The 25,433-nt window shown below is 36.5% G+C and overlaps 2 protein-coding genes across 4 annotated transcripts; one reads left to right on the top strand and one right to left on the bottom strand.

Annotated features, from left to right (window-relative positions):
• The first annotated feature begins 1,822 nt into the window (after window positions 1–1,822).
• LOC105045898 (protein trichome birefringence-like 34) lies at window positions 1,823–6,118 on the top strand. Its single transcript, XM_010924333.3, has 5 exons — window positions 1,823–3,086; window positions 3,854–4,025; window positions 4,182–4,378; window positions 4,598–4,756; window positions 4,891–6,118. The coding sequence occupies exons 1-5, from the start codon at window positions 2,605–2,607 to the stop codon at window positions 5,237–5,239; spliced, it is 1,359 nt and encodes a 452-aa protein (XP_010922635.1). The 5' UTR covers window positions 1,823–2,604; the 3' UTR covers window positions 5,240–6,118.
• Window positions 6,119–6,147: 29 nt separating this feature from the next.
• LOC105045899 (shewanella-like protein phosphatase 1) lies at window positions 6,148–25,423 on the bottom strand. 3 transcript variants are annotated; one of them, XR_012141653.1, is made up of 11 exons: window positions 25,065–25,419; window positions 23,682–23,782; window positions 18,211–18,324; window positions 15,412–15,624; window positions 13,088–13,223; window positions 9,646–9,821; window positions 9,450–9,538; window positions 9,244–9,313; window positions 8,419–8,526; window positions 7,284–7,463; window positions 6,148–6,508 (listed from the first exon to the last, which is right to left on the bottom strand). XR_012141653.1 is itself a non-coding variant. In XM_029264772.2 (10 exons), the coding sequence occupies exons 1-9, from the start codon at window positions 25,216–25,218 to the stop codon at window positions 8,440–8,442; spliced, it is 1,140 nt and encodes a 379-aa protein (XP_029120605.1). In that variant the 5' UTR covers window positions 25,219–25,418; the 3' UTR covers window positions 6,148–6,508; window positions 8,419–8,439. The 3 variants fall into 3 exon arrangements, 2 of the variants coding, with proteins under 2 accessions (XP_029120605.1, XP_073114556.1); XM_029264772.2 differs by lacking the exon at window positions 7,284–7,463 and having other exon boundaries at window positions 25,065–25,418; XM_073258455.1 differs by lacking the exons at window positions 7,284–7,463; window positions 8,419–8,526 and having other exon boundaries at window positions 25,065–25,423.
• Between the last annotated feature and the right edge of the window lie 10 nt (window positions 25,424–25,433).

The following is a 25,433-nucleotide window of genomic DNA, read 5'->3' as shown; positions in this document are numbered from 1 at the left end:
TGATCAATATAAAAATCACATATGGAGAAAATTACCGATAATCGACCTGATAACACAAATCTAGGATCTCTCTTAGGATTAACCAAAATTAGGATTTACCTAAGTATCTGGATCCTCCACTGATCCATAAGACTTCTAGAGAGAAAATCCATGAAGAGAGAGAAAATTCTAGAGAGAGAAAGTAGAGAGAGAAATCTTCGTATCCTTTCGATGAGGCACTCATGATCGAGATCATCAGAGGTCCTATCAGGGTGACTCAATATGAATCAAGTGTTACAATTTTGAATAGAATCGGACTGGGATCAGATCTACCGCACGAATTTCGGAGCAATCTCAAATCATCTTATTTTCATCTTCAAGTTTATTCTAGGATTCATGATGCAATCAGAGAGGAAGAAAAGATCCTAGAGAGACAAAATTCGTAAAGAGAGAGAAAAGTCTAGAGAGAGAATCTAGAGAGAGAAAATGTAGAGAGAGAAGGTAGAGAGAGGAGAGAGAAAAGAGAGAGAAAGAAGAGAGAAAGGAGAGAGAGAAAAATTCTCTCCTTCTTCTTCTTTTTATTTTATTTTATTTTATTTTTATTTTTATTTTTCTCTTTATCTTTTTCCTTTTTTTTTCTTTTTCTTTTTTCTTTTTCTTTTCTTTTTCTTTTTCTTTTTTCTTTTCTTTTTCTTTTCTTCTTCTTCTTCCTTTCTTCTTTTCTTCCCGCGGCCACCCTTGGCTGAAACAGGGGAAGACCGTGAGGTCCCCCCCCTCGGTGGCTCGGGCTCCGACGGCTTGGCTGGAGATTCAGCAACGACGGCGATGGGGTTCGGCCGGCAGCGAAGAGGAGAACGGCGGCAAAAATAAAGAAAAATTCAGAAAATAGGGGATCCTTTTGCGACTGATTTTCGGCAAAGACGGTGGCCGACGGTGGGGCTTTGGGCCAGGGAAGAAAGGGAAGAGGGAGAGGAAAAAAGGGAGGGGCTTACCTCGAGCTCCGGCAATGTCGTCAGCTCCAATTTCCGGCGAGCACAAGTACGGGAGACCTTGACTTCAACCGGAGAAAACAAAGAGAAAAGAGAGAGAGAACCGGGGATCACTATGGGTTGTTTAGGAGGGGAAGAGGGGGTTTTATAGAGGAGGAATTCATTTTTTACTCGGATTCTTTCTCTCCTTTTCACGGTGGGAAGAAGACTCTCAACGGGAGTCTTCTTCCTCCCGATATCCTCTGTTTTCTTTTCTTTTTTTTTTTTATCTGGGTTATTACATAGGATTCAAATCCCAAACCCCATGAAACTCCCTCTATTCAAGAGGGGGACCAACTGAACTCCAGTTGGTTGGCAATATATCAAAAACTTGACAACATTCTTTCTTATACATATATATATATATATATATATATATAATATGTGGGTCAAATGCTTTGAGCTTGACATATATATGAATTGAAATTATAAGACATGCCCTTTTGAGCACAAGACAATGATAAATCTCACTAGATATTCCAAATCTTTCACCTCGTAAAATATATAATTTTTAATCCTAGAAAGAGCGCATACACCAAATATTCCCACTTTTTTGATGTGCTCTGATTCACCTGAAAGAAAAGGATGCCTCCACGTTGCTTAAGAGGAGGACTTCACCCACTGATGCCGGTGCGACTTGGCTATTTCAGTAGTTCCACCTTCTCCTCCTGGTCCTTCTAGTTCACGACCAAGGTTCCCGGTTCTGGCAAGGTTCCCCGACTTGGCTATTATTTTCTATGGGAAAATGAAGCCAAAGTTGACGATAAAATATTATATGATCAGTAGAGAAAATCTAGAGAAAGGATAAATTAACAAAAACAACATGAACAAGTCAAAGACACCAAATCAATATACAATGGACAAATAAAAAAAAAAACAAGAAGTCAACAACAACAACAAGAAGAAGAATATAAATAATGTGCTTCCAGGATAATAAACAACTTATAATTACATTAAAACTTTACAAATGTCATTTGACATCATCAACAAACAAAAAAAGAAAAATGCCCACACTAGCATCTTATGCGTATCATTTGCTTAAAAATCTGAATTTTCTGATATTTGCGGAACCAAATCACATTTCTTCGAGATTAAAGCTGAGATTTATCCCTAGAGGCATGTCACTCTTTAGATTCAAGTCATGAGATGCTCCCCTAACATTTTCATTAATTTGTAGCCTATTACTTTTATAGACAGAAGTTCAATAAATATTCAAAAAAATGGAGATTTATTTCTTTCCTTTCAGAGCAAGGCTGGTTTAGGTGAACCAAAACTTGCAACAGCGCTTACCTAATGTACACCTGACTGAAAGAAAGGCCTCAACCTTCAGAAAGATGACCTCTCGTCTCATAAAATATTCCATGAATAGTTGGTAACACGGCACTCCAAGGTGGATACGGAGAACTCCCCTCCCACTCCAGCAAGTAGATCGATGTACCCTCTAACTAATTGGCGACTGCTCCAGTTTTAGACTTGCTTGGCCTTCACTCCAAACTTCAGAAGCATATCCATATATACAGTTCAACTCATTGATCAAGACCCGATATTGGTGGCAAACTATAATCCATAAGCTAGTGGGGCATTTTAGGAAATCTGTATGACCCAGCTTCTGACCATTCTGAGAAGATTGACTTGTTCTACTCTTATGAATCTGAATGCTGCTGCCAAAAACCTGATACGTCTCTCACGGGCACAAAGGAAAGCAAACATTCCTCTGAAGGAAGAGGGATGGGAGTGTGAGATGGAAAAGAAAGACCAGTTTGCCATGAGGCCATGGGGGCTCAGAAGCCGTTTCAACTTTATCCTGGCTCTCTTCTTGGCACTTATCATCATCCTTGCCATCTTCGTCACCACGAAGGATGGCAGCTGGCCTGATAGCCTGAAGCCTGTGTTCAAGAGCTCAGCTGAGAATTGTGACTTGTTCTCAGGCCGATGGGTTTATGACAACTCGACCTACCCCTTGTACTCGGAGAAGGGGTGCAAGTTCATGTCAGACCAGTCGGCATGCGAGAAGTTTGGAAGGACAAATCTGAAGCATCAAAATTGGAGGTGGCAGCCACATGGATGCAACCTTCCAAGGTATGTCCAAGAAACAAGGAATTCAGAGTGATGATATCTGAATCCAATTATGTGGTTAAGTGGACATGTTATTTCTGTATGAAAAGGTTTTAATTTAAAGAGGTGTTTAGGTGAATAGCAAATCTTGATGGTTGTGGAATTGAATAGGCTAGTTTTTACTGTATTCTTTTTGGTTATAATGATGTTGGTATTAAAAAAATTTTTAAGAAATGTTGAACTGAAATTTCTGGTGTTGAAGTAATAACTTGATGTTCTTTATATTTGAAGTACCGCTTTCATCTAATGAAAGAAAATGAGGTCAGCAAATTTAAGAGAAAAAATCAGCAATTAATATTCCATAATTCTTTCTATAGTTCAGCAAATTTTGTGTTTAAATTATTAGACATGATTTGGATGGTAAAAAGTAGCTAAGGATACGGATTTCAACATCTTCATTAGAGACCATTTGTCACAAACAAATATGATTAGTTTCTGTTTATTTTTCCATCATAGTGTGCAGTGTACATGGGACAGTTATTAATAAATATTCTCCTAATGGTTATCCACGTAAAATCCGTTGAACGACACATGGGCTCACAGCTCTTTAGTAGTTGGAGGACATGTTTTATAGTCAAAGGCCTAGAATTAAAGTACATCATAGAATATTTATTTAATAACAAACATCGGCATTATCTTAAACTTAAATTACAAACTATAATACTTAATTCCAATTATGCTATCCACCCTCCCTTCTCATCAAAAATTATCCTAATCTTAAACAAAAACAGGTTCAATGCCACAAGACTGCTGGAGAGGCTGAGGGACAAAAGAATGGCCTTTGTTGGGGACTCCCTAAATAGAAATCAATGGATTTCTATGATTTGCCTCCTGGGCGCTACCATACCTGACCCATCTAAGACCATGGAAACCAATGGATTTCGCATGTCCTTCAGAGTCAAGGTATTTTAGGTCATTCTGTACTTGATCTCATATCAGTATATAATATTGTGACTTAGGATCTAACTGCACTAAAAAAATCAGCACATTGATCTTCTATTCAAATTGCATTCTATTGTTCTGGAGACCAACCTGACATTGTAGAGCACAATATTGTAGGAATTCAATGCAACAGTTGATTTCTACTGGACTCCATTACTGGTGGAATCGAACTCCGATGATCCGGTGCACCACCGGATACCGGACAGGATCGTAAGGGCACAGTCGATCGAGAAGCATGCAAGGCACTGGACTGATGCTGATATACTGGTCTTCAACTCCTATCTGTGGTGGAGGAGAGACACCATGAAGGTGTTGTAAGTACCCTGCCTCTGTTTCACATGATCCCATGTGCTTGATTAAATCTTTTCTGGTCAGGCCAGTCTGTCTGAGTCTGACCTTGTAGTTTGATGCCAAACTATTGTCAGAAACTCTCCTGCTTATCGCTTTCCACCCATTACTTGATCTATATCCAAAGTTATATATGGCTTTGAATTGAGCCTGTTGGAACCTAAATGGCCATCTTGATGGATTAGGTGGGGATCATTTGAGGACCAAGATGGGATCTATAAAGAGATCGAGGCTCGCCGCGCCTACGAGCTGGTACTGAAGACATGGTCAGAATGGCTTGAATTCCATGTCGACCAACGGAGAACCCAGATGTTCTTCATGAGCATGTCGCCCACACATTTTTGGTAACCTTCTAGTTAATTTCAAAGGCTTCAGCTTTTATAACACATTGAACTGAAAGGTCCTGGCACAAAAATTAAAGAGAACTAACTCATAAATTATTAAGATTCTGCAAGCTTACCTTGTTTAGTTCGGGCAGGGGTGAGGAATGGGGCATACCCAGCGAGCAGAACTGCTACAATGAGACCGAGCCAATCACCAAAGATGGGCACCGGGGCAATGGATCTGATGCTGATATGATGAGAATAGTTGAGGAAACAATCAGGGGGCTGGGAGATAGAGGTGTGAGTGTACAAATACTCAACATTACTCAACTGTCAGAGTACAGGAAAGATGGCCACCCATCGATTTATAGGAAGCAGTGGGAGCCATTAACCAAAGAGCAGCTTGAGAACCCCAGTAGCTTCGCTGACTGCATACACTGGTGCCTCCCTGGGGTGCCTGATGTCTGGAATGAGCTGCTATATGCCTACATTTTTTCCAAGTAACAATTTTTTTTTTTTTTTTTTTTCTAAGATACATTCGGATGAAATGATTTTTTTTGGAAATCGCATTATCCAGATGATGAAAAGACCTAAAACCTTTTAAAAATGTACATTTCCCTTGAAAGATTTTTTTTTCCCTCTTTTTCCAGCTACGGAAGTTAAATCTCCAGAATCTGGTCAGGTTGGCATGTAGAGAAGACAAAATCTAGATAAAAACAGAGAACTCACATCAGGCTAGAATCGCTAAAGCTAGCTTCTGGCAAAAATATGTCACTGATTCTTGCAAAAACAAAGTTTGGCCTATGAACCGTATGTTCTGGGGAAAAAAGGATAAACCAGGAGTACTAGGTTGATGGCCTGGTTGGCTTTCGTGAATGCATATTCTGCCCTGCCTGAGGTTTTCAGAGATTTAATGTCTTCGAGGGTGGAACTGAAGATATGACCAATGCTTCTTCCAAGTTGTGGAGCTTTCTAACAATAGCAAGATGATATTAATCATTTAGATCACAGTAACACAAGAATGCAAATCTAGTTTTACTGCCTGAACGCCCAAATAACCAAGAAGGTTGTTCCACCTGTATTAAGCGGTTTCGGGATTTGACAACTTCTGCTTAACAACTCTTACCGGAAATCTTATCTACATCTTGCAAGTAATTTGCAACTCTTTGCATTTATGCTGCTTCTTGAATTCCATGTCAACTACTTCAAGATTAATCAGGCAACGAGAAATTATTGGATGGTTAAGAAAAATAATTAACTATGACATATTAGTCGCTGAATAAAATCTTACACAGACTTTGTAGCGAATTTGGCCGTCATTCTGGTTTGAATCCATTTTACAGATTACCATGGTAGATTGTAGTAAGTTCCCCCGTAACTATTGTTTGGTAGAGCTTCAGAGAAATCACTGATGAAACCAACGGATGTTGAAATTTTTATCAAGTTACAAGTATGACTTTTAATTCGGAAGCCTTTTCAGTGTCAATCTTAAAATGGTACAAAATCAGACATGAGACATATTGCTTCCTTATCACTTACATATCTGGTACATCAAGTTCTATACAAGTAGAAAGAAGAGAGAATTTGCAGTAGAACCCAAATAAATTCCCCATGTGCTTCCATATCCAGTTTCAAGTTTCATTTGGAAGTATATCTATACACTGTATGAGTTTATGTCTTCGTATATGAAATGAGAATTCATATTAACCTCCCCCTGCAGCCTCATGCCCATGTTTTGCCATACATAATGCCAAAGATGAAGAGAACACAGATCTAGCATTCAATAAAAAGGCTTCATAAGAACAAAATGATAATTGAATAAAATCAAGCTTACTTTCAGAAATCATTTCCAATACTTGAGCACATTTAGACTGATGTAAGATCATGCTGTATGGGAAGCTTTGTGCATACCATGATTGATGCATAGATCATGCAAAAACATCTCAAGTATCATTTGAAATTTCAGTTACAATGTTTTACTATAGTAATTGTGAAGTACTAAATATAAATTTTGCAAAATTTGTACAGCATTACCAAGAGAAAAGTAATTTTGGTGCAATGAGATCCTCAAAGCCACTCAACCCCCTCATCATACCAAGTCCACCCAGTCTTCATCCCTCCTCCCTAGACCACATATGTCCACTCTAACCTCTAAGACTTGCATCTCTGTCAACTTATCAGTAGTGTGATAGTAGCAGTTCAAACACCGAGTTTTTGATAAAATATACATCAGGAATTCACATTATAGATTTTAAGCATCATGGGTCATTAATCACTCATTATTGCATTGGTAGCTCGAGATTACCAGATAGCCCAATTACTAGATAACAATCCTGAACTTGACGAGGTAATCATGGGTGTGACCAAGGTTCGTCTTCTCAGTATCAAACCCCGTACCAGTACCATCCTATTGCAGTATTGGTATGCGGTTTGATACAGTATGCCAGTATCGGTATGCTATAGAATGCCCTACTGGTACAAGGCGGTACGGCAAACACTGGGTGTTACACTTGCAGATGTGAATGCCAGCTGTAGAGATGGTAAATACCATTAAGTTTTTTAATTAGGTCACCATCATAGAGTTTTGCAGCTTCTTCTTCTACTTCTACTTCTTCTCATTCTTCTCATCCTTCTTCTTACCCTTCTTCTTCTTCTCTTTCTTCTTCCTCTTCCCCTTCTTTTCTTCCTCCTCCACCTCCTTCTTTTCTTCTCCTTCTTACGTCATTAACTGGGAAGAAGAAGAAGCAGCAGAAGGATGAGAAGAGTGAAAAGAATAAGTAGAAGAAGAAGCTGCAGCAATAAATAACTTACTAAAAAGAAAAAACAAAGAAGTAAATCAGTTTTAAAAAACTTAGGAGGAGGAGGAGGAGAAGGAGAAAAAAAGAGGAGAGGAGAAAAAGCAAGAGAAGCAGGCGAAACAGAAGAACAAGTAGAAGAAGAAGGAGAAGGAGAAGGAGAAGGAGAAGGAGAAGGGGTAGAAGAAGCAAGAGGAGGAGGAGGAGGAGGAGGAGGAGGAGAAATGGAAGAAGAAGATGTAGAAGGAGGAGGAGGAGGAGGAGGAGGAGGAGATGGAGAAGAAGAAGAAAGAGGAGGACAAGAAGAAGAAATAGAAGAAGAAGAAAAAGAAGAAGGAGCAGAAGGAATAGAACAAGGAGAAGGCGGAGGAGGAGGAGAAGGAGAAGGGAAGAAGAAGAGGAGAAGAAGAAGAAGGAGGAGGAGAAGGAGAAGGAGAAGAGGAAGAAGAAGGAGAAGGAGAAGGAGAAGAAAAGGGAGAAGGAAAAGAAGCAAAAGGAGGAGAAGGAGAAGAAGAACAAGAACAAAAAAGAGGAGGAGGAGGGGGGGGAGGAGGAGGAGCAGAAGGAGGAGAAAGAAGGGGAAGGAGAAAGAGGAGGAGGAAGAGAAGGAAAAGGAGGAGGAGGAGAATGGGAAGAAGCAGAAGGAGAAGAAGAAGTAGGGGAAGAAAAAGAAGAAGCAATAGAAGGAGGAGGAGGATGTGAATAAGTAGAAGAAGCAGAAGAAGGAGAACAAGAAGAACAAGCATAAGAAGTCGAAGAAGAAGCAGCATAAGGAGGAGGAGGAACAAATTCAGATGAAATTCTAAAATTACAGAAATAATATGATCGCATAGCTAATACATAAACAGAAAGCATTAAATCGAGAAAAGCAAAATGGATTGCTCAAACCTTCTGCCATAGTGCATGTTCTCATAGATAATCCATGGCTTCAAGTTCACCGAACAAGTAACTTTGGTCCCTCAACACCCTTGCTTTATTATCTTTAATTTCTAGAACCTGGTTGATCAAAATTGAGAGTTCGTGGCAATTAAAGTCCCAAAATTCAGTATTTTGAAAGCATGGAATAACAGAACTAGCAAAGACCTCAAAATATTGGAATCACCATATGCAATAACATGTAGAATATCATATCACATTAATATCTCGCCTCTGACAGGAGGTAAATTTTATGTTTTTTTGCTCAGAGGTTTTGGGTTTTGAGATCAATTGGAAATTCATCATCACTTCCAATCACCTATGGCAGATCTTGATAGTTCAGAAACTACATTCCAGAAGGATAAGGATCCAATTCAGGTTGGTGATCATATACAATCATAGTCAAGGACTCGAGGTTTAATTTTCAGCTAAGATCGAACCAAAACTGACCCCCTGTTTCAGGTTTCAGTTAATTTCAACCCAAACTAAATGAAGGATTTGCACATTGGCACTATCGCAATAAAGTTATATATTGGGAAATGGTAATAACTGAGCTCCAAGTAGAGTACAGCAGAGTCAACATTGTTAGGATTTTCAATGTCACTCTGAGTTCTAACTAAAGGTCATGTGCATCTTCGGTGAGTTACAACATTCCATTTTTCCAGAAAGATACATCACAGACATCACTAGCCATAAGGAGAACAATATCCAGTTTTACTACCCAGAAGATGGATATACCACACAAAAACTGAATGGCATGCTTGATTGGCTTTTAAGTTAACCAGGCAGAAACTTTACCTCTGGTCTTGAATTAAGGACTCCACTTGACATGCCAATATCAATACACCATATTCTCTGATTATATCTACTGCAGAACACGAAGGAGGAACACTTTGAAAAAAGAAGCAACTGTATAATCAAGTTTCATGGAAAGAAATATTGCAGATCTTGCTTACAAGTTGTCTCATTTAAATAAATCATATTTCCACAAGAATGATTCATACCAATTAACACCATTATACTGTGGAGTATGACCAACCACCATCCCCTTAGCTCCTATGGCTTGTAATGTCTCTTCCACAATGGAGGAAATCTAAGAAGGACATAGAGCATTTCAGAAAATACCAGACAGAACTTATACATAGTGGATTCCATAAGTATTTCCAGGTTACTTTGCTTCTATGGTACGAGATTACTTGCCTGCCAAGATTGGTATTTTCTGTCTACACAATCTCTTGAATATAAGCGGTTCCAAACAACGCTATCATAACCTCTTGTAGCTATAAAAGGTATTTCAAGACTATAATTATCGTCTTCACTGAACCCTTGCATCCAATGAGATACTTCTTTGTTCATCCTCTCTATACCATATACAACTGCATGTATACAACCACATAATATAAGTGATAAGTGGAAATATTTTGAGTATTTTTTCTAAATCCAGTGGATGACAAGATGTTCTTCAAACAATGATAACAAAAGCATAAAAATTCTAGTGTTTAAATTCTAAGTAAAATATAAAGGAGAGAAATGAAATATAGATTATCATATATCATTACTCAATAGAACTATTGTTTTAGGCTGTAGAGTTAACAATATCTAACTAGTTATTAATATGTTGGCTGAGTCTATGAGCCTGCAAGATACTTTTTAGTTGAAGATGTTGGTCGCAAGGTTTCACGTCCCAGTGGGATGGAGGGTGTCCCAATTATCCCGTTCCATTCCTATAAGAAAACGGGACCGGGACGGGGTTGGGACTCCAAAACCCATCCATATAGAAAAAGAAAAAGAAAGAGGAAAGAAAGAAGGGAAGATGGAAAAAGAGAAAATAAAAGGAAAGAAGAAGAAGAAAAACAAAAGAAAGAAAAGAAGGGAGAAGAAAAAGAAAGAAAAGAAGGAAGAAAGGAAAGGAAAGAGAAGAAAGAAGAAAAAAAAAAAAAAAGAAAGAAACGGATGATGAAAAGAAAAGAAAAAAAAAGAAAGAAAGGAAGGAAGGTAGAAGAGAAAGAAAGAAAAGAAGAAAAAGAAAAAGAAAGGAGAAAAGAAGGGAAGAAAGATAGAGGATATCTACCGGGATGTATAATTAAGACGGCTGTTGGGACGGGATGGGACAGCAAGGCATCCCGTTTGATAGAGATACCGGGACACATCTATCCCATAAGATTTAAAACCTTGGTTGGTCAATTAACATCAAGCAGCTGCAATCAATGTTGATTACATGAAGTGGCTCCTTGATTGAAGTGACACTTAATTTAAGGGTTACCACACTATCATGTTAGACTAGGTAATCATGTTCAAGGTTCTAAATATGGTAAGCAATATATGGGCATCACATAAAAACCTGGAGAGAAGATCATAGTTGGCTATCATACTTAGCCACTAAGGATAACCACTTTCTCGTAGGAATGATATGATGACTATTATAATGATATTTTTTCTAATCAAAATTGAATATATCATAAGCGATGAATACTATGCATTTTCTCCTAATCCAATGGAGAGATGAACCTGGTCTATTGTATAGATTGCTAGTGAAGTTTATGACACAGCTCAACTCTAATTGAAAGTAGACAAAATTTAATAAAAAAATTATTAATAAAAGAAAAATTTTGATCATGCTTAAAGGATCAAACCTCCTACCAAACACTCCAAGGGTAATTATCCTTAACTAGTTATGTCTACTTCATTCTTTTCAAGACTTCATTATAACTATTTTAATTAGAGGTTGTACTAGCCACATGCATATTTCAACAAGAAAACTAAGGATATGACACCCTTAACCGTATGGAGAAGCTTATCAGCTTTATCACAATTCACAACTATAACATACCAGCCCAAAAAATGATAATCTGGAATATTTAAGAAAAAATCCTTAAAATTAAATTTTTAAACATCTATTACCCCATCTCCTTAAGACAACCATTGTCCAAAGGCTGTTTAATTGTCCGTGGATCTTATAAAAACAGATAACTACAAGATCTGGTTATATGTAAAACATAATTTATGAAAAAACAGGGAGGTACTTGTTTTTCATAAAAATCAATTATCAGGTTTTATGAATGTCAATTTTCCAAACAAGTTCAAATAGTTAATATTTTCATGATAAAAGCATCCAATATGCACCTCAAAAACCAGGAAGAACTTCGGTGAACAGGCCATCCAGTTATAAAGGGAAGTTAAACACCATATTTAAGTTTTGGACCCATATTCATAGCCATCAAGCAATTGATAGAAGGGATTGCTTCTTTTCCACTCTAGAACAACATCTCACATCTATCACCATGCCCACCTACATCTTTTTGGTAGTCGATGCATCTGCCACCACACACCCATATCCCTACTACCCATCAAATTATATATCGAGTTGTTTGAGAATATGTTATATTTACACCAAAATTGGACAACATTTGTTTACTCTCTCTTCATACATTGTCAACATGCAAAATTATAGTCAATTGATACTGCGCCTGGTACGAAACCAATATTAGTTCCTTGAGATCTTTACTGAAGAAAATCTCACTTATTTGAGTTCTTTGTAACTGGTTTCTCCTTTTTTATTCCACCAGCATCTCCCATAACTTGCATTGTTCATAAGTTTAATACTTCATTTTCAATGCTTAGGATAGGTCCTAAGAAAAACACTGAAAAATAAAATAAAGTTGGTAAAATGAGGTAGATAAGTGATTTGTAACAGGTCTAACTGCAAAATGAATTCATATGCAACTCATATAAGTTGTAAAATCTGATAACGCTTAAACTTCAAGCTCAACTTACATCATCGAAGACAAATTTACACTGAAAAATAAAGTTCAGTTTCATAAAAATCCTTTCAGCAGGAAGCATGGAAACTCATGTCCAACTGTGTGCATGGATGGTTAAGTTTCAACCAGAACTCCCAATTTCAGCCACAACCAATCTGAAACTAGGGTTAGAATTTTGAACAAGTCTAACTTATGGCCCAAAATTTAATGTATGTATAGGTCTCTTGTTCCAATTTATAGTGTTTCTTCATTTCCTTAAATGCCACAGCATTTTTTCTGGACTAGACACAGCCTTTGCATGTTTTGAGAAGATTTAGAAGCACCGGAACACAAGATTCCCAAAAGATTATGAGTTTTTTTTTTTTTGAGACATTGGTATGGTTATCTTAAAGCTCAGATTTTGTAGGCATCTCTATCATCATGTCTTAGATTGTAAACCATATAATACACCATAGACATGATCTTGTGGACATTTTATTTTCAAAAAACAATTTTTCGATTGTTTATTGCAAAATTAACAAAATGATACATCTAATAGTCCTAAACAATATAGTGCATGTTGAAGTCAATTTATTTTTCATGATGAAAATATTTCTATATTGTTTTACTTTTCTTAATTTGATCTAATAGATTTTTTGAATTTCTTCATAATTTTCAAGGAAAGCAGCCAAAACCTATGCTCATCTGTTCCTATCAAAGTCACTACCAAAACCATGCTTTTGCACCTTGTACAATGTAGCTCAATATAAACGTATGAAGGTCTAACTTGTTGAAAATTTCTTCAAAATGCTTGCTGCTTTAAAAATGGCAAGCGCAAGTCAGTTTTGAACAAGAAGAGCTTTTCTTAATAAACATTAGACATTCACCATATACAACTTTACCATGATGAGGAAGAAGGCCACCATGACAAAAAATCCAATCATCAACCTTGAGGACAACTGCATGGTGAGCTAGTTCACAAGCCAATGGACCTCCTGGTCTTAAAAGTGTTGATCTAGCAATAATCCCCTTTTGCCTCTGTTGTAATATTTTCATAAATCTGTCAGCATAATGAGGAAAACTTTTAGAAAGAAAACTAATGCTCAACATGCCCTTTTACACAATGTGTCAAAGTCAAACAGTTAGGAAATTTAGTGCACATACCATGTACAGACATAGGCATACCACATGACCTATTATACAAGCCATTTTTATTATAGAGTCTTTAACGAGTTATCCAATATAAAGGCCCAACTGCTTTGCCCAAATATTAATTGAGGAAATTGTGGGAACATTGATCTGATAGAAAGCCAAAGAAGTAGCTGATACGGAAGTTTGCTAATATAAAAGAAATTTGCAAGAAGGGAATGTAATGCTAATGTTTGAATCAAGAAAAAAAAAGTAAATAAAAATGTTGCAATTTGCATGTGCAGTATATATGTACTGATAAGACAATTATGCCATAAATGGAGCACTTTAATAAAAATTCAACATATTACTCTACTACAACCTATGGATGGAAAATTTTATTTTCTCCCCCTTTTCATAAGCATAACAGAAAATATATCTTAATATCAAGGGTGAGAAGCTAAGCTGTACGTTACCCTGACCCTTTGGCTTGTACCAAAGTACCCACAGCTAACACTTATGACAGAGATACCGGTATGACACATGGGTATGGTACACAAGGGCAAATTATGAGAATCAAAGGATAAGACAGACATGCACCCATAGCCTACACTCTTATGGCCATATTCAAGTCCATGAAACATTTTATCCGACTCTAAACCAACTAGTTACCTGCAATATGAGGCAATGTTGAGAAAGGAATTCTGAATCCTAAACCATAGCTGCCACATCAAAAGAGAAAGGAGTTCTATTACCTTTTTGTATTATGACAATCACATGTTAGTAGAGGTACTAATTGGATATCAGGTTACTTGTTTTGGCACACCTAGTTGAAATCAAGGCCACTAGGCAAAAACACACTGCAGGTAGATTCTGTTGTGGTACACCTGATATTTCATATTATTAAGTAAAACATAATCAATAAATAGATATCACATATGGCAGCATTTTGACAACCAAAGAAAACTACCAACAATTTTCTCTATTTTCTGAAAGGGGAAAAAAGAAAAAGAGAATTATCTATGAAAATGATTGCAGAGGAAAATAATTTTTACTATGTTTGGTTAGTAAAAAAATTACTTCAGAAAATGACACTGGAAAAGGATTACCATGTTTGATTGGAGGTAATCCTATATAGGAATATGACCGAATTTACAAATATGCCCATCGATATAAAATAATTTTTTGAATACCATGATAGAATTATCTCCAACCATTTTTTACATAATAACTATAATCACATAGCCCTTTGCATAATATTATCTGCATCTTAATTTTTTTTGTAAAAACTCTTTATTGAATGAATTTGGGAAGACATCAAAATAAATGCAATAATTATATATGTATTCTATTTTGTGTGCTTTATGCTTCTTGGTATTTTCACTATCATCATGTCTCATTCAGCACCCATGACCTATTGAGGATATTTTTGTCAAGTATAGATTACCACCACTCGAAAATTTATCAAATACCAACCTCACCTATAGTATTTGTTTTACCTTTTCTCTCCAAAAAATAAGCATGAGACCCATCAATTTTTTTACCATTTCTCTTTTCTATTTTTCACACCAAATATGGTAATCTAATATAAGATTTATTTTTTCATGCCAGATCAAACCCAACCATATGGACCCTAAAACATTTTCAAGTAGTAATAATAATAATAAATAATGCCAGATATGGATCACAAATTAAATGCTCAAGAAATGAATATCCATTCAAGACGACAATTCATGTAATTCAGCATGACCAAACACATATGCGTGCAAATAGCTAATAACAATATAAACAACAAGTACATATGTAGTTGCAAGCGCACATGCAATGGAAATGTATATATGCCCTATTCGTCTGACCATATCTTTCCTTGATATAAACTCTCATGGTAAACTTTAAAAATTTTAAAGGAATTAATTAAAATGTTAATTATATAAAGATAAAGTAAAAAAAATATTGAATAATAAAATTCAAAATGCAATTTACAAAGCAGCATTTCAGTGGAGAAACCATTACTAATGTGAAGCGATGGTAAAAGAGCTTTGGACTTCTAGATTAAGGAAATAAAAGGCCAGTATAGCAGAACATTATAGATCCATACCTTCATAAGATTCCAGCGGTTCCAATAATTTTGGGACATTCTACGATTCTCTTTCCACCTTTCACAAACATTGATCCACCCAACAAAAGCATCTTTCCAGTTGCCTTCATGTTCATTCAAGTATTCCAAGAAGTCTATGCACTCATCAAATGCCCTAGGGTCAACAAATCTAAAATCACCCTCAACATTCATTGTTTCATGATTTCCATTCACCTGTCACAAATTAGACAATGCTTCATGTCGAAAAGATGTTAAAAATTGTACTAGACAAAAAACATGCCTTTGACTACATTGAGTATATGAAAAATTACTGATGGCCTGCTTGGATACGGGATTGGGACATAGGAATCAAGTCTGTTGGCCCATCTGGCTTGCATTTTTTAAGAGCCTACCCAAACCCAGCCCTATCCTAGCCTTTGAGCAGCATAAAGAAAAAACACTCATGGAGGTTTTTTATTCTTCCCACATGATTTGGACTTGGTAGTGGTTGGTTGATATAGGACCATGCATAAATGGATGGCCTAATCCACGAATCCTATAGGACATTTAGCTCAATCCTGTTGAAATATCCAAACAAGCCCTAAGTGTTTTTGTGATGCCACATGGTAAAGACAAATAAACACAAGATATTAAAAGGGACAAGTGAAGTTAAAGTTTTGTTTCTTATAATGAAAATGCAAAGGAACATATATTTAGGTTATTGGAATGAAAGATGACCCATTTAAGACACACCTAAACATTCAGGCTTCTGCATCCAGCTTGCTATCTTATTCCAGCCAGAAAATAAGAGAGCTATCACAATTAAGTAGCTGCCGAGCAAACTAAAACATCTGGCTGGTATAGAACTGCACATACATATCCAACTAAAAAGACACTTCAAAGTTCAAACTGTAAGGGAATCTGAACATACAAAGGACACATGCAATAAATACAATTCTCCCTCCCAATCCAAACCACCAGAACTTTACAGTTCAGCTTGTATTTAGCCGTTCATGTTGGAGAAAACTTGGCAAGTTTCAACTTCGACAGTATCTTTCTTGTAACTGCATGACACTTGTGGTGTTAAATAACTGGACCAGCAATGGTCTGACTTCCATCACCACTATAACTACTAGAAAACAAAAAAGAAGTTTCAATTTTTTCCAGTTTTCACACTTAATGATGTAAACTGAGGAGCATTTTAGCATCCATATCCATACTTGATACTTTGGCATGTGAAAATGTGCTCAAAATAACAAAACAAGGTAGACAAGCATTATGCTCTAAAGTCTTAATATTTCAAATTCATCTAAAATACAGATAGGGCTGAGCACAAGTCGGGTTCGGTCGGATTGAGAGAAAAATTTCGCCCAATCGAACTCAATCGAATTGAAGAAAATTCAATCCGCTGCCGATCGTTTATTATATATAAACCGTTTCAAACCGAAGTGAACGGTTTGTAGCGGATTCGGTTGGGTTGTATCGGTTTGGGCTTCAATATTGATCCAATGTTTATTTTAAGTCCAATGTTAGCCTATTTAAGCTTTTTTTTTTGTCAATTTAATGCAAAAAAGGCCTAAACCTTATAAGTTACAAATTTTGGACTTATTCTTGAACCTGTACAAAATAAAACAGAAAAAGAAAATATTTACTCATCTGAAAGCAACTACATCTGAAAGCTTTCACTTTAAAATTATTTCAAATTGATGTGCTTCCATCAACAATTCAACATTAATATTCTCATGAATCCAAATGGGTGACAGGATATTTTTTAGAATGAAGTATTAAGTCTAAATGATGCCATCCCAAAATAAAAGTGAGTTTGTTAAATATTGCATCAGTTGGGTTCAGTTTCATATGGGTTAAAAGTATAGAAACCGAATTCGACCATAAATAACTGATTTTTTACAAATCCCAACCCAATTTCGCTCGATTTATGTCTTTCAACCGATCGAAACCGATGTTTATTGGGTCGGATTGGGTGGGTTTCTTCGGATTTTGAATATTTGCTCAGCCTTAAATACGGATGTTGAGGCAGATATAGAAAAGCCTTCCCCATGTAATGAAAATTAATACAAGTGAAGTACAATTCTCCAAAGACAGGCAAGAGATTGTTAAATTAATCTTCTCTAACAGGTATAATACTTTTTGAAGTACATAGGGTCTAGGAAATATCACCTCCATTGCTTTCATGCTTTGCTCTTCCATTCTTTCTCCCTTCTTAGGCACAATGTTAATGAATTTCCTTTCCATACACTTAGGAAAAGTATTTACAATATCTTTGCCCTTGAAACAGTTGTATTGTTGCTGGTGTTTTCCTACTTCCTTTGAACAGACATGAATGGTACTAGATGATCAGGCACCTAGTATCCCAGTTCTCTGTCTGTAGTCAAACAGCAAGTCAATAACTAAATGTTTCACTTTGTGTATGTATGTCTTTTCCTTCGCAAACAAAAATATGGAAACAGATGGAAAATCTCCCTGTTAAACTGATCGGTTGTTTTTGTTAACCCATTTTTCAAAATCAACTATATAACAACAGAAAAGGTTAAAGTTAATCATCATCTTTCACATAGCAAAAGCACACTAACCATGGATGAATCCCACATATTGCCATGCTTGAGCATATAAAAAGCCTCACAAAGAAAATAGATATATTAGCCACTATATGAATAATAGTCAAATAATTTGAGTGACAAAAATAAATAAAAAATGGCTATATAACAATTGCACATCATTTAATAAAGGTACGTTGGAAAATCCTTCTAAGTACAATATCTAAGAAAAATCATGAAATCTTGATTTCAAAGCAGACCAGACCTGAAATACTGCACCACCATCAGATTTTGCCTGAATATTTAGCGATCGTAGTAAAGATAGGATAGCTATTTCATCTTCACCTCGATCAAGGATATCTCCAAGTTGAACCAATATCTACAAGAAAAAAGGCATGGGTTGCTTCCTTCAAGATTGAATTCAGTAAAAGAAACTCTTCCTAAGAAAATCCCAAAGAAAAAAAAATTAACTGTAACTTTAAAATTGCATGTGGCTGAGCATACTTTGATGCATGAGAAACATAAACAAAGGAAAATGATATTGACGAACTGTGAAAATGATACGCAAAAAGGAGATAAAAATTTCAAATGAAAGAGGACAAATAATTTGGTATTTGAGACAATAATTGATTTTTTTCTTAGAACTATATTCCCATTTTCTAATAATAAAACATTTCACAATATGTAAGAGACAAACTTTCTCTTTTAACTTCACTGCTTGGAGATCTTAATCCATATTCAGTCTAATTTAAGACTGAAAATTGTTTCTCAATAGAAAAACAAAACCTAGTGGCCAGAAACTACACCCTTCTCTAACTTATCCTTTCTCCTTGCTTAGATTCTTCATCCATTAGCTTGTTCCACCACAAAACATGGTTCCTCTCCTTTGTGTGAGCTAAAGCAAAATTGATGCCCTCTCCTCCCTCCAGTAATTAGTTTGTATGGTTCCTACTAGGTTTTTGCTATAATACTGTAATGGACATTTTTGTCCTTTTACTGCTGCCCAATCCTTGGCCATCCGATTCAACATGGACAACTAAAATTTGTCCACCGCCAACCAGTTGTAGCCGATTATGTGCATGGCTGATACGATAAATATTTCAAACTACATAATCATTTTAGTATGGACACAAGTAGCAGATGTAGTAATCATTTCGAATTTCAGGGGCCTTTTTTTCAATGCCCTTCTTCCTCAAGCTCGATGCTTGCACGTGTATCAAAAAGAGAGAGAGAGAGAGAAGTGGCAATGCCACAACAACGGTGAGCTCGATGGTGGAGGAAGGGCGAGGACTTTAACAGAGGAGGAGATGGTGCTAAGTCATTGCCGAGGGGGGGCGATCATCATTAAGGGAAGAGGAGGAAGGGGGGACACTAGGTCATCTTCGAGGGCAAAGAGAGAGCGGAGGAAGAGGAGGGGGGAGTTAGGTCGTCACCAAGGGTGGGGGAAGGGAGCTCACTGATTGCCAAGGGAGGAGGAGGGGGCCTCAGTCATCGCCGAGGAAGAGAAGTGGCGATGGGCTAGGTCATCGTCGAGGGTGGGGCCAATGCTGAAAATCATTGTGTGCGCAACTATGGCTCTATTTTTTGTGTCCTATTTGAAATAAAATTTTATTTTTAATATTACTCTATTTTATTATTTCCTTCCAAAGGTTGTTAGAATTTGTATTATAGTGGATCTTTGGTTTGTGAGTTCAAATAAGAGTTAAACTTTCACCCATATGATGTCTATTTAAAGGGACCATTGGTGTCTCTTTTAAGGTGTAGGAAGAAAAAGAGAGGAGAGATTTTTTGTACACCTGGAAACCTTTGGGTGAGATGTCTTTGTAAAATTTTAATTTTTATTCTGCTTTAAATAAATTATTTTTCTCTCCCAATTTTTTTCTTCCATAAATTTTTTCATGATTCTCCACAAATATTTTTTTTGTTGTTTGGTGTTTGTTTTGGATCTTGGATCAGCACGATCTATCTACTCTGTGTAGCATGCCGTTCTACATAATATCAGATCGAAGGTTTTGATGTTTGTGGCTCTACATGATATTAGAGCCATAGACTTAGAGAGTGGTTGAGCAGTTTATCGCTTCGATCAAATTTATTTGGAGCGCAGTTTTTTTCTGAAGCAGCAACTTGATTATTGATGATTCTTGTATTCATAGATCAGCATGGTTGAAGAGCTTTCAATAATTCATTTTGCGGTGGTGCAAGTATGTGGACTCTTATTTGTAATTCAAGAGGTGAATCATCATGGCCAATACAATTACTATCTCTATCAATGGGTTTAATTATGAGATATCTGATCTTATCAACATCCATGAGACTGCTTTTACTACTACCACTTATCTTCGTAAGTTAAACAACACCTATTATGCATATTGGAAGGCTCTTGTGAGGTCTTATTTGAAAGGCCAAGATTTATGGGATATTTTGGATGAGTCAGAAATGATGCCAACAAATGAGATTGCGAGAAAAAAATGAAATCTGAAATCTAGAAAGATAATATGGATTCTTCAAATTTTAATTGATAAAGAAAATTTTCTCCATATTCAGGATGTAAAAGAGCCGAAGAAAATATGGGATATTCTTGCAACTATCCATTCAAGTTCTAGTAATACAAGACATCCCAAATGAAAATTACCTAAAGAGTGGGTTTTGGTTCCAGAATTTTTCAAGAATTTTAAAGATCAAGATTAGTTAAAGATGAAGATTTGAAATAGGAGAAGATTGATCGGTTAGAGACTAAATCAATTTCTGAAGACTCAGATCATAGCACGATTGATCAACTTGAGGATCAATCAAGTCCATAATAAAATTTAGAGTAAGAAAAGCTTGATCAGATAGCCACCACATCAAGTTCAGAAGATATCATGATTGAAGAATCTAATGATTCTAAAATTACTCAGAAAAAGTCAAAGGATGCTACAGTTGATCCGATTATGGAGATCCCTATTGAAGAATCAAATCATACAGAAGAGTCTTATGTTGAAGCTATTCAAGATCTGGATATTTTTAATAAAGATTTAGTCGGCTATGAAGATGAAAAGCTAGTTGATCTTAAAATAATTTCGAAGATCAAGGAACAAGAAGATATACTTAGTGGAGATGATTCTTGTTATGCCTTGATACCTGTTGATTTTAAAGCTACTCCAAAGTTTAAGCTGTCAGAAGACTCTATGTATGAGGAGTTGATTCCATATTTAGAAGAAATCAATTGTGTATAGATACTTAAAGCAACCCAAGTAGGGGCATGTGGATATGACCCAATTTTATTTTTGATTTAACTTATGTGCAGATAACGGTCGATGCTCATAGTAAATACAACCTACAACTTGATGTTTGTTGAGATAAGCTGAATGCTCGAAGGAATCTCGACATCGTGATCATAATAAGATCAATGTCGAGAAAAAGCATTGCAAGACACCATCATTTTTGACATATACATCGAAGAGGATGAGCCAGCAGAGGATTATTGTTTGAGCCCATAAAGAAGTTCTGCTATTCAATTGTTGGTTCGATAAAGTATTATATGTTACTATTACTGCAGCGATAATGGCGATGGCTATGATGGTGCTTTATGACATCACAACTTCAGCATTGTCGGTATGGATTTTGCAATGAGGGGAGTGTTGAAAATCATTGCATGTCCAACTAGGGCCCTATTTTTTGTGTTCTATTTGAAATAAAACTTTATCTTTAGTATAACTTTAGTTAATTCCTTCTAAAGTTTGTTAGAATTTGTGTTCTAGTGGATCTTTGATTTGTGAGTTCAAATAGAAGTTAAAGTCCCACCCACATGATGTCTATTTAAAGGGACTAATGGTATCTTTTCTAGGGTGTGGGAAGAAAAAGAGAGAAGAGATTTTTTATGCATGTAGAGACTCTTTTGTGAGGTGTTGTCGTAAAATTTTGATTTTTATTCTTTTTTGAATTTAAATTATTTTTTCTTTTAATTTTTTCTTCCACAATTCTTTTTTCGCGATTCTCCACAAATATTCGTTTTTTCTTGTTTGGTATTTGTTTTGGATCTTGGGCCGGCATGATCGATCTATTCTATGTAGCATGCCGTTCTATAGGGCAGTTGGGTCATTGTTGAGGGTAGAGGATGGGGGTCGTTGGGTCATCAATTGGCTCAATGATGGAGGCCATGGCAATGGCCACCTCAACCACAAGGATGTGGATGCCGCAAGCATGGTGGCCACAAACGATCTCAACGAGGGCAATATAGTTAGCGAGCTCATCAGGGTTGGCAGCAATGGTGGAGGAGAGACAAGAAGTGGAGATGCTACGAGGGACATTAGGTATGGCCTGAGGAGGAAGGTGGAGGTGGAGGGAAGATCAAGGTTAAAGAGGACGGCATCAAGGTGGAGGGAAGGAGCGGAAGCAAGATGAAGGGCTTGAAATCATGGGGATGGTCCACAATGACAACAATTGGGGATGGTCCAAGGTGGTGGAAGGGGTTGTTAGGCACGTATGAGGTAGCTTACAGCAGCTCGATTGTCACAGCGACACATGGGGGCTAGGTCAGGGGGGTTGGGTTTGTGGTGAATGGGAGGCAATGGCTAGGTCATTGCTGCTTAAACAGGGAAGAGGCTGAGGAGGAAGAGAGGTGGGGGACGGCAATAAGCTGGTGGAGGCGGTTTGGTCATGCACTATTTGGAAAAATAATAATTAATAAGAGAGGTTGTCAAACTACAGTTAACCTATTGTGCACTTGTTAAGAACAAAATTTCATAACTACCCTCATAAAATGAATGGTCAAGATATCTCCTACTTTTTAATAAAATAATATTAAGGAGTACCATATCCAAACCCTTATTACTATAATTACTATCTTACCATCTATTTCAAATTTTCTTTTTGGGTCTGTTTGATTATCAAGAAAACTATCCACTGAACTTATTTTTCTTGGAACAATCTAGTTCTACATCAGTTTGTTTCAACAGAAAATTGACGAATCTGGAAAGCTTATTTCTAAGACTCTGGGAAATAGGATTTCTCCATGGAAAAGGAAAATTTTTCCAGAAACAGAATTAAGCTTTCCAAATTTGTCAATTTTCTATTGAAACAAATTGATGGAGAACTAGATTTTCCAAGAAAGAGTTAAGTGGACAGTGTTCCTCGCAACCCAACAAACCCTTAAAATCTGCACCTCCAAAATCTTTTGCCTCTCAATCTAGTATCACCAAACTCTATATTTTAGCTTTATCTGGGATTCTTCCTATTGTCTTCTTCTTCTTCTTCTTCTTCTTCTTTTCTTTTCTTTTCTTTTCTTTTTTTTTTTTTGGCTTTTTTGCCTCATTCAAATTGTTTAGCCACCAACCTGCAGCTCTCCAAACTAAATTTTCTTGTACATCCTCAATCCTACTACCAACCCACTCTAACTTTTATTGCCTAATAATATTCACTGGAATTTATGGCTGCTGTCTAGTGTGATATACTTGATAATTTGAATAGCACAAGAATCCAAATTTCTGTAACCATATTCCCTAAAGCTGGCACCATAAGATTTAAGCAGCCACATTCATCTGGCAACAGCAACATAGAAATTTGCATCTTTTAGAAAATATGACGTCTTAATGGTAGTTCTGCAGTCATAAAAACTTTACAAATGAATATGCTATGACCTTCAAGACTTGTTTATCCTTTTACACAATTCTAAAAGTTCAAATATAAATGGTTTCACATGCGTATTTTAAATGCAAAAAAACTACATCCGAATCACATGAAAGGAAGGCCACATACTGTCTCTCCACCAATCCACAAATCTTGACCATCTGAGCTCAAAACACCAGCCAATTCTAGTGCACACCTTGTTTGAGCAAGGTCCCCATGGAGATCACCAACTGAAATTCATAAGAACAATCTTGATAGAAAATGTCGAACAAAACAAAATGAACATAAGTAAGAACTGTACATACCAGAAAAAAATAAAAAACAAGAAGCTAAATATCAAAACAAGCAATGTCTATGAATGTGCCATGGAAAAGAATAGCATGAGCCCTGCTACTCCAACATATATATGTAAAGAAGTTCAAGAATAACAAAAACACATCCGCCATTTTTTGATAGGAATAAGGTGCTTGAAAAGCTCATTATGCTGAATAGTGTAAATAAAAATAGTGTATAGTTCTTGCAGAAACTGTAGCCAACAATAAAACTCGCAAATATTTTTTGTTTCCATTTTGCATTATGTCTGTGTGTATACACACATCTCCAACCCTTACGTGGCTAGAAACATCAAGCACTGACAAAGAAATAACATAACTTGTTACCATCTTTTTGCCATGTACAAAGACGATTTTCATTCTATCATTTCTGGAAAAGTCAATAAACTAGGTGGATATGTAAAAGATATTCTGTTGTTCCCCATTACTTGGACATGTACTAAAAAGTAAAAAAGATATTGTGACATTTCATTTTGTACAGCATTTTCAATTATATTTTTTATGCATCGCGATGGGCAATTCCATCATTTATAATCAAAAAGAAAAGTCACGAAATTTTTCAAACTGCAAATAAGTCTTTTCATTTTTCTCCTCTTTAAGTCTTCCCAATTATCTTGATACCTATCAAGATAAGAATCTTCATAAACTGCGCTATTTTTATAGCATGTCTGTTTAGAGTGAAAGTGGAATTCCCCCTTTAGGAGTTGCTATGCTATAAATAAGGAACAATTTACTGTACATTGGACCAAGAGTAATGACAAAATTTAAATCATTTTCAAAATTGCTGCATAACGTCATAGTTATTTAAAGTAATATACATCCTTCCCAGATAAAGAATGAACAAAATTAACCAACTTAAACGAGAAGAAATTCTTGAGCTAAAAGCATTTGCACTTGCAGCCATCAAGCCATCCAGACAACCTCCAGTTTAACCCATCAAAATTGATCAAGTAAATTTAGGTATTCGATCAAATGGCAGATCAGAAGGAAAGATTTGGATTTGCCATATATTCAAGCACTTGAATTAAACACCAAACCAAGTTATGGCAACAAAAATTCAAAGTACAATATATTAAGAAATGGCACCTGCTAATGTGTAACAGCTCAACCAAATAAACCAAAGAAATAACTAACAAATTTGAAAATACACATGAATGAAGGAAAGAAACAGTCAAGTTACCAGCAACAATTCGGCGACCAGGTGCAGAGACAAATGTTGGAGGATTGCCAGTGACAACAATCGGTTTAAGGCCTCCATCGACATGAGAACACTCAGCTGCCTTCTGGTGCTTCGAAGGAGGTACAGGCAAGGAGTTGAGAGAAAAGGCAGCCATTTTTCTCTAGAGCCTCCCTCAAAACTCCATCTTTTAAACACCGGTGCTGTTATACTCTGCGCGGCTATCTCAGCCAACCGTTTGGGATGAGTTGAGGTCCCATCACCGTGTGTCAGCTTACCTCCATTGCTTATACGACGTGATCCAAGTCATTTACGGAGCATGAGACCTTCCATGTTTCTTCTTGAACCCGGATAAGCAAAGGGAACACTGGA

The sequence above is a fragment of the Elaeis guineensis genome, chromosome 5 (assembly GCF_000442705.2).
Source record: "Elaeis guineensis isolate ETL-2024a chromosome 5, EG11, whole genome shotgun sequence".
In the NCBI taxonomy this organism is placed as follows: Eukaryota; Viridiplantae; Streptophyta; class Magnoliopsida; order Arecales; family Arecaceae; genus Elaeis; species Elaeis guineensis.
The sequence above is the reverse complement of the archived record's forward strand: the minus strand, read 5'-3'. Positions and strand labels throughout refer to the sequence as shown.

Coding starts and splice junctions, on each gene's coding strand:
- LOC105045899 (XM_029264772.2), bottom strand. CDS start 25,218: ATGGCTGCCTTTTCTCTCAACTCCTTGCCTGTACCTCCTTCGAAGCAC. Junction 9,539..9,645: donor GAAAATACCAATCTTGGCAG/GCAAGTAATCTC, acceptor TGTCCTTCTTAG/ATTTCCTCCATTGTGGAAGA. Junction 8,527..9,243: donor TCCTTAATTCAAGACCAGAG/GTAAAGTTTCTG, acceptor TTGATCAACCAG/GTTCTAGAAATTAAAGATAA.
- LOC105045898 (XM_010924333.3), top strand. CDS start 2,605: ATGACCCAGCTTCTGACCATTCTGAGAAGATTGACTTGTTCTACTCTT. Junction 3,087..3,853: donor CATGGATGCAACCTTCCAAG/GTATGTCCAAGA, acceptor AAACAAAAACAG/GTTCAATGCCACAAGACTGC. Junction 4,379..4,597: donor AGAGACACCATGAAGGTGTT/GTAAGTACCCTG, acceptor TTGATGGATTAG/GTGGGGATCATTTGAGGACC.